The sequence below is a fragment of the Sinocyclocheilus anshuiensis genome, unplaced genomic scaffold (assembly GCF_001515605.1).
Source record: "Sinocyclocheilus anshuiensis isolate Anshui unplaced genomic scaffold, SAMN03320099.WGS_v1.1 scaffold1643, whole genome shotgun sequence".
Classification (NCBI taxonomy): domain Eukaryota; kingdom Metazoa; phylum Chordata; class Actinopteri; order Cypriniformes; family Cyprinidae; genus Sinocyclocheilus; species Sinocyclocheilus anshuiensis.
In genome coordinates this window covers 65,254-75,027 of record NW_015549657.1, presented here as the reverse complement: position 1 = coordinate 75,027, position 9,774 = coordinate 65,254, and the positions used below count along the sequence as shown (strand labels likewise).

The window sequence follows — 9,774 nt, the reverse complement described above, 5'->3', positions numbered from 1 at the left end:
CTTGCATCAGTAGATGGTGTTTGTCTTGTGCTTGAGTAGCTGATGTGATGTGATGGCGGCAGGGCTGGTTGGATTTAGAGCGTCTTAAATCAAAGCGATTCATCTCCACTGAACTTAAACTTGACTTTGGGCCGTCTGATTGATGGCTCTTTCAGAAGCACTCACACACACACACAAAACCCTCCATCAGCCCAAAGCAGCCACACAATGCGGCCGCACCCGACCCCCCCACAAACACACCCTCCAGATCTGCCCCGGCCCATCATTCCTGCCCCGTCTGAAGAGCCATCTGCCCCTCCTCCGCCCCGTGGCGCAGCGCGAGGGTGACTTTCCCATGCCACCGCATCAGTCAAACGCGCCGCACGCCGCCCCTCGCAGCTGCCAAACACACAACAAAACACTCTGGTCACACTTGAACTTGAACGCGCTCGCACGGAAAAACCAGACTCATGCACCTCTGCGCTCGTCTGGCATCTGGACCGGAGTCTGACCTCAGAACATGAGCCGGGTCTCCTCAGACCAGATGAACTTCAGTCTGTCCATCAGACTCTCTCTGACAGGAATTAAACGCAAACCTCATCAAATTCTCACACAGGATCCAGAGAGCAGCTTCTGCCTGGAATCATGGGACTTAACAGACATTCCCAAGAATGCTAACTATAACTATAAGGATAACTAATAACAATAACTAAAACAATATAACTATATTAGTGTCCACACAAATGGGCAACCCAGGCTCATTCGAAATACGTGCATCTAAATGCATCTCTGCAGCACCGTTATTATGTACCTCACAGCACGTTTCGCTACAGTTTCAAAGTGAAATGTCCAGTGAGTGGCGCTAAAATGCAGGTTCAATACGTGACCCTGGCACCTATTTGTTACGTTGATATAGGAACTTATTGCTGTGTTTGTATTACGTTGCTTCAGGTATGTATTGCAGTGGTTCATAATTCAAATATTCGAGGAGTGTTGCTAAAAGTTAATGCTCTATCATGTTGGAAATATCCCCTACACCAAACCCAACCCTAAACCTCCCTGACAGTGTTAACAAATGCAAAAGTGATATAATTGAGGCATTGATGCAGCCGTGTTATTTTAACTTCCTTTTGTGGATTTGAGCTGTTTTGTCGAATCGTAGTTTCGCAGGGTTTTGAACCGGAACTCTTCACCACCTAAGTGCAATGCCGTATCGCGTGAGCTACCGAGCAAACCTATCAAATTAGAAAACTCATGCATATGAAGCTGGATATGTGTCGACAACGTTCAAATGCATCAGTTTTCAAATCTCACAGCATGTTTACATTGTTTTGAATTCATAACATAATATTCCTCAAGTAATTATGCAAAAATTAGGCTTTGTTAATCGAAACTGTGGACCTGTAAATGTGTGAAAAGGAATAAAAGTTGTGGGAGTTTTACTGCCTCTAGTGTTCATTTCAACTGGAAACTGCAGCGATTTGTATGTATAGGTATGTTTTTTGAGTTTCGCAGAAATGTAGGTAGAGGCACGTATTTCCAATGAGCCTAGGTTGCAAATGGGCAATAACTAGTATAATGAAAACTATAAGAACAACTACAATCATAACTAGAACAATAATGATAAATATGACAATAACGATAACTATAATAATAATAATGATGACTGTAACTATATTGGTGTCCACTCAAACAGACGGTAACCTAACAAAAGCTACAACAACAACCATAACAATAACTACAATCATAATGAAAACTATAACCATAACTATAATCATAATGATAACTATAATCATAAATATAAAGATGACTATAACTATATTAGCATCCAAACAAACAGATGATAACTATAACAATAACTATAATCATAACGATAACTATAACTATTAGCGTCCAAACAAACAGACGATAACTACAATCATAACGATATCTATAAATACAACAACTATAACTATATTAACGTCCACACAGACAATAACTATAACGATAACTATAATCATAACGATAACAATAAATATAACTATATTAGTGTCCAAACAAACAGAGAATAACTATACCAAAAACTATAACTATATTACTGTCCACACAAGACGATAACTATACCGAAAACTAACAATAACTATAATCATAACTTGAACAATAACTATATTAGCATCACACAAACTGATGATAACTCTTACGAAAACTAAAACGTACTGATAACAATAACCATGCTTGCATCCACACCAATGAAAAATAACTATAACAATAGCTATAATCATAACGATAAATATAACAATAACTATGACAATAATTATAACAGTAACTATAATTGCGCCTGAACCAACAATAACTATAACATTGTTGTATAACAACTACTATATTAGGGTTCACACAAATGGACAATAACTATAACCATAACTATAATGATAACTATAACTACAGTTATCATCTGTTGGTGTGAACCGAAATGTAGTTATATAACGATAACTATAACAAGAACTATTACGATATTTATAACTATATTAGCATTCACTGGACGATAACAATAACCGTAGAGACAACTATATTAGCATCCAGGATGACAATGTTCTGTTTATTATAACACGCTGCAGTTTTGACATCTGCCGCTCTAAATGCTTGTGCACTTTAAAGTCAGATGGATAGTGATTGTACGGTATCCCACAATGCAATGCACTTGATTTGTTAAAACTCATTTGATCAGACTTTGATCAGACTTAAAGTTTAAGGCATTTTAATGCAAACAGTCTGCGTTGAGAGCTGAATTAAACAGCACACTGCTGTTGAACACTATAGAGTGCGCACTATGCAGTAAGTGTACTATGGTTAGGCCCAGAACTGTGCTGGATCAGATTCAGTGATGCTTGCTACATGAACTCAAACTCCAGAGACTTAGTAACTTTGAATGCTGTAGTGTTTGAATGAGACGGACTGGAGCGTCTGAAGCTGCAGCTGTTTTCTGCTCACAATAGCAGCCCATCCTCAGCCGTAAACACTGGATAAATGGGTTCAGAGAGCAGCTCCACCCCCATCGGCACACCGTGACCTCAGATCCTAAAGGTCATGAGAGAATCCGCCGCTCCTCCTCCCGCTTTCTTCATTGTCTCTGGAGTGGCCGTGAACTTCAGCGGCCAATAAACACGTCAAAAACGCCATTAATGCCGTCTCTGTGGCATCTGCTGCTCAGACGAACAAATCTGAATGTCAAATATTCGTCTGTGTGACCATGTGACCCGAGGACAGAACCACACTTAGGCTATTTATGAGGAAAACGGCGTCACAGGCCGTAGTCAAATGTGTTGAATCTATTAGTGAAACCTCACAGATCCTCTTAATCCAATAACACTAGATCACTAGAACACACCATCAACAAAAATACCACAGTTGACAGTACCATTTTTATGCTTTTTGAATGTGTAAAATTGTTAATACTGGCATTACCAATATGTAATATTGGTAGTACCATGCAAATATCATAATATATGAATATGGAATTGATTCAAGTAAGGTCAAATTTATTTGTACAGCACTTTCACATTGCTCCACGGCTTCTTTATAAAAAACCATGATGTTAATGTTTATATTATCTTAATATCTTCACGCATTATAATTGCATTTATCAGATTAGGGCTGTTTTCATAAATACGCAACCATTCAAAAGTTTAGGCTAAGTAAGATTTAATAAAAAAAAATGAATTAATACTTTTATTCATCTAGGATGCATTAAATTGATCAAAAGTGACAGTATAGCCACTTATAATGTAAAAAACGTTTTTTATTTCTAATAAATTAAATATTTTATTTTTGAACTTTCTAATCATCTGTGAATCCTGAAAAATAAAATTTATCAAATATTGTGCAGCACAACTGTTTTCAACATTGATAATAATCAGAAATGTTTCTTGAGCAGCAAATCAGCATATTAGAATGATTTCTGAAGATCATGTGACACTGAAGACTGGAGTAATGATGCTGAAAATACAGCTGCGCATCACAGAAATACATTACAGTTTAACAGATATTCACATAGAAAACTGCTGTTTTAAATTGTAATAATATTTCACAATTTTTACTATATTTTTGCTCAAATAAATGCAGCAGAAGAGACTTCTTTCAAAAACATTAGAAATCTAAATTATTCCAAACTTTTATCCAGCAGTGTGAGAGTCACATGTTTTGATAATGACATGATTCCCAGACTTTATTTTGTGTGGTTTGAGAGTTTAATCGCTGCTCTATTATTGTCAGGATGAGGATGGAGTGAATGCGTGTATAGAGTCGTCTGTCCTGATTCTTCACGCTTTCAGACTCTCAGCGGGAGAATCGAGCGTCTAATGAGACTTACAGCGGCTCGTCTGTCTCAATTAACACTCATTAATGAGAGTGAGACATCAAAACTATGAGTACTGCTGGAGTTTGTGTGACTGATATTCTATCATACGCGCATTTCATATTATGCTTGTGTGAGCGTGTGTGTGTATGTGTGTGTGCGTGTGAGAGAGAGTGTGTGTGTGTCTTCACTAACAAATCATCATATTCATGACACTGATCTGGTTCCCACAGTGCTGAATAGATTCTGGTGCTAAGTAGGAAAATGAATCAGTTGCTGCTCACGTGTGTGTGTGTGTGTGTGTGTGTGTGTGTGTGTGTGTGTGTGTGTGTGTGTGTTCCAGACACACACACACACACACAGAGAGTTTGACCACAGACAGTGTAGATCTTTTGGATTAACCCCATGACCATGTGCGGCCTGTGAGTGTGTGTGTGTGTGTGTGTGTGTGTGTGTGTGTGTGTGTGTGTGTTTGTGTTCAGCAGCTGCCATGCAGAACTACAGGCCCTTATAATGAGATCTCAATCAAACCCCCACTCAGTCTGACCCCGACCCTAAAGGCCCAGTCATATGAAAATGAGGGTCAGGTCAAAGGTCAGGGTCAATGTCTGCCTCAGGTCTGTCTGTCTCACTCTCATGAACATGAACTTCAGCAGAAGCTCCTGCAGCGACTCTGAATCATTCAGCCAACAGAGAATCATTCTGGATTCAAACACACTATTTGTATTTTCTAATTGAAATAATAAAGAAATTATACATAAATCGGTGGTGCACCAACTAATCAATGAAAAGCAATAAAGGAAAATAATCAACAATGGAAGTAATTATTGATTGTTCTGGATATACATATGACTCAATATTTTAAAGGAGAACAACAGACAACACACATTCAATAAAATGCTTTTATATCTGATTAATCAAACAACTAATCAACAGATTATTTATCAAATTCATTGTTAGCTGCAGCACTAATATATATATATATATATAGTATAAAGTTAACAATAAATTATCAATCTAACATCAATTCAATATAAATTTCTCTCCTAAGTGAGAATGAAACAAATGAATCTACACAGAGATCAGATGAACTAATGACTGCTAATTGAACTCATTAAAGACTTAATGAATAACTCTGTTAATAACACATGACTTATTTGCATATGAGCAGCAATATTTACATTATCAGTGACTGAATCAATGAAATGAACAGTGTTATTAGTTCTAAACTATTATACTGATATTTCCCAACACATCAATAAACCAAAATCAAACAAGCAAACAAACAAAGCATCGCTGCTGACAGATGAAGGAGTTCTGAGGAGAGAAAGAGTAAAAGCTGAGACTCACCTGAGACTGTGATGAGCAGCAGCAGCAGCAGTGCTGAGAGTCTCTCCATGATTCCTGCTGTTTGGATGATGTTTTATAAACTCATGACGGATCAAATTAAACGTGAATATTCCTCAGTGCTGCTTTATTCCTCCTCCAGATATTCCTCACGTTATTCCTCTCAGAGTCACTGAGCGCGTGTGAGAATCAGCAGCTCTGTTGATGCGCTCAGACTCCAGCTGGGCGGGGCCACGCGTCACCAGCCAATCAGAGAGCAGCTGGAGACAAGAACACGCCCCTTACACAGAGGTACCGGTGTCCGGCAGAGTACTACAGATCAGATGCTAATACCATGATGTTTCCTGTTGTAAATGGGTGTTTCTTCATCTTTTAGGTTTTTTTTTATTAAACAGGCTAATTTTCAATTTTTCCTTTTATAATAAGAAGTGGAAACCACTAAATAAATCATAATGTCTGCTTCATATATATATATATATATATATATATATTCAGGCACCTTCAACATTTCTCACATTACTGTATATAACAGTTTATTCGCTATAGTTTAGAAAGTGGTAATAAAATATTACAAGAACTCGGAGTTAAACTGTGTCAGAAAAAAAATCTTCTTGATAATGTCAGATTACTTTGAAAAATGGTCATATTAGCAATTAAAGAAAAAAACACTTAAGCAAAACATGGTCAGGTCAAAGTGTCTGAATGTTTTTTGATCCCAAATTTTACCGGTAGTCCACTGTATGAATAATTTTTTTGGGGGTATAATATGTCACAGTTCAGTTTATTTTTGCTATTCTCACGTACATAAATGAACTATAGTGCCCTGCACCCACTAGTAAAAAAAATATCAAAAATTATATCTGGTATAATTTTTGGTTTGACTGTATATACAGTGGGTACGGAAAGTATTCAGACCCCCTTCAATTTTTCACTCTTTGTTATATGGCAGCCATTTGCTAAAATCATTTAAGTTAATTTTTTTTCCTCATTAATGTACACACAGCACCCCATATTGACAGAAAAACACAGAATCGTTGACATTTTTGCAGATTTATTAAAAAATAAAAACTGAAATATCACATGGTCCTAAGTATTCAGACCCTTTGCTCAGTATTTAGTAGAAGCACCCTTTTGATCTAATGGCTGCAATATAACAAAGAGTGAAAAATTTAAGGGGGTCTGAATACTTTCCGTACCCACTGTATATATATACTTTGTGTGTGTGTGTGTTTACATTTACATTTATTCATTTAGCAGACGTTTTTATCCAAGGCGACTTACAATTGAGGAATACAACAAGCAATTAATCAAATAAACACAGGAAGTGCTCATAGTACAAAGTTTCAGGCATTGTTCAAATTAGCACAAACTAGACAGGGGGGATTTAGGAAATAGAAAGCAAAGTTTTGTTTTTTTTAGGATGCAGTCAAATATTGAAAGATGAAAGAGATGAGTTGTCAGATGTCGCTTGAAAATTGTCAGGGATTCAGCAGATGAAGTCAAGTAGCGTCGAAAGAGATGAGTTTTCAGCCGTCGCTTGAAAATTGTCAGGGATTCAGCATTCCGGATAGGGGTGGGAAGATCATTCCAGCAGCCAGGAATGGTGAACAAGAATGTTCTGGAAAGTGATTTTAAGCCTCTCTGTGATGGTACCACGAGACTTCTGGAACGGATGTAGATTCGTAATAGTGAGTGGAAGTAGGCGGGTGCTGAGCCTGTGGCTGTTCTATATGCAAGCATCAATGCCATAAACTTGCCGCTGTATTTTAAATTATTTGTAGAGGTTTGATTGGGCATGATGGAAGTCCAGCTGGAAGAGCATTGCAGTAGTCCAGCCTAGAAATGACAAGGGCCTGGACAAGACATTGAGCAGCATGCTCCGATAGGAAGGACCTGATCTTTCTTGGTTGTTCTATATGCAAGTATCAGTATCTTGAACTTGATGCGAGCCGTAACCGGCAGCCAGTGTAGGGAGATAAAGAGAGGGGTGACGCGGGCTCTTTTGGGCTAGTTGAAGACCAGTCGTGCCGCTGCATTCTGAATTATTTGTAGAGGTTTGATTGTGCTTGATGGAAGTCCAGCCAGAAGAGCATTGCAGTAGTCCAGCCTAGAAATGACAAGGGCCTGGACAAGACATTGAGCAGCATGCTCCGATAGGAAGGACCTGATCTTTCTGATGTTGTGCAGTGCAAAGTCAATTGAGTGGTTTTTGCAATGTAGTCATTGAAGGTCAGCTGGTCATCAAAGATTACACAAGATTTCTGACCGAAGTTGATGGGGTAATTGTTGATGAATCTAGCTGGATGGTGAAATCACGCTGGAGAGTTGGAGTGGCAGGGAAGACAAGAAGCTCAGTCTTTGCCAGGTTGAGCTGTAGGTGATGTTCTTTCATCCATGCCGAGATGTCCACCAGGCAGCCTGAGATCCGTGCAGCTACCGTTGGATCATCTGGTTGAAATGAGAGATAGAGCTATGTGTCATCAGCATAGCAATGGCAGGAGAAGCCATGTGCCTGTATGATGGGACCCAGTGATGTAGTGTATATGGAGAAGAGGAGGGGTCCAAGAACTGATCCCTGAGGACACCCAGTGACCAGTTGATGTGCTTTGGATACCGCCCCACCCCAGGCCACCCTAAAAGTATGGGTTAATAACAGCCAGGTGTGTCGAAACTAAACTCTACAGGAGCTTTACAGACTCACAGACACGCCTGTTTTACACACGTCACTCAAACACAGCACCAGGAAACAGGAACCATGTGAGTTTAGGGAAAGAGAAACTGAAGTGTGATTGAGCTGTTGTTGTGTATTGTCTCTGTATTAAAATGTAGTAAAATGGCAGAAGCCAGATTTTCTCAGAATAAGTTCTTGTGTGCAGTATGTCGGGATCCTGCTGTGACAGAGACTCACAGAGAAACATTTCATGAGTGTCTTATTATATAATCATCAGTCAGACTCAATTCAAAATGTTCCCAAACAGGGGATGTTTTCCTTTTTCTTCCAGATGCCATTTCTCATATAACTTACCACCTCACCAAAAAAAAAAAAACCTGGTTCAAAACAACTCATTTGAGTGTCTTCGCTATGAATGGAAGGAGAGAGACGGGTCTGTAGCTGTCTATAATGGTGCTTTTCCACTGCATGGTATGGCACGGTACGGCTCGTTACGGTTCACTTTTGGGGGGTTTTCCGCTGGGTGTGTGTGTTCACAGCTGGGCGGCGCAACTATAACGACATGTGAATAATCCCGCCCACTCTAAAGCGGTACTGAACTGCAGTGGAAAAGCAAACCGAGCCGTGCCATACCGTACTGAGCCGTGCCGAGTCGTACCACGCAGTGGAAAAGCGCCATAAGAGAAGTCTTTAATGTAGGTTTTTTAATCAGTGGGGTTACCCGCGCCTGCTTGAATGCAGTGGGGAAAGTGCCTGTGAGGAGAGATGTGTTGATGATGTGTGTGAATGCTGGTAAGAGTGTAGGAGAGATTGCTTGGAGAAGCTGTGAGGGTATTGGGTCTAGGGCATGTTGTAGGATGGCTGGAGAGGAGAAGCTTGGATACTTCTGCCTCAATGAGGGGACAGAAGGAGAAGATGGGAGTTTTAGCAGTGGGTGTGGTTGGTTTTAGTCCCTGTGTGTGTGGAGCTGAGAACTGACTGCTGATTGTTTTAGTTTTGTCTCTGAAGAATGTGGCAAAACCATCAGCTGTTAAAGGGGTCCTATTATGCTCTTTTACAAAGTCTTGATAGAAGTGGACTTTGAACTTTGTAACTTTGCAGATATTTTTTATGCTCTAACAGCAACATTACAGACTAACTAAAGTTGAAAAAGTGAAAAAGCATAATAGGACCCCTTTAAATCAGCTGGGGACAGAAGAAAGAATTGGATGTTTTTTTGTGTGTGTGTTCACTACTCACTGCTGTGTGTGCACTTGGATCCCTGTTGAAAAAAACAGCATATGCTGGTTTTTTCAACAGGGATGGGTTAAATTCAAAGGACAAACTCCCAGTATGGGTTAATAACAGCCAGGTGTGTCGAAACTAAACTCTACAGGAGCTTTACAGACTCACAGACACGCCTGTTTTAAACATACCTAACCAGCATATGCTGGTTTTTTCAACAGGG

General features: G+C 39.4%; 1 protein-coding gene across 1 annotated transcript in view; it reads right to left on the bottom strand.

Moving 5' to 3' along the window:
* LOC107660251 (immunoglobulin superfamily DCC subclass member 3-like) overlaps window positions 1-5,708 on the bottom strand; it is an 18,919-nt gene extending 13,211 nt beyond the window's left edge. Inside the window, exon 1 of the mRNA XM_016449518.1 lies at window positions 5,660-5,708. Coding sequence (XP_016305004.1) covers window positions 5,660-5,708 — 49 coding nt within the window. The remainder of the gene's footprint in view (window positions 1-5,659) is intronic.
* Window positions 5,709-9,774: the final 4,066 nt, after the last annotated feature.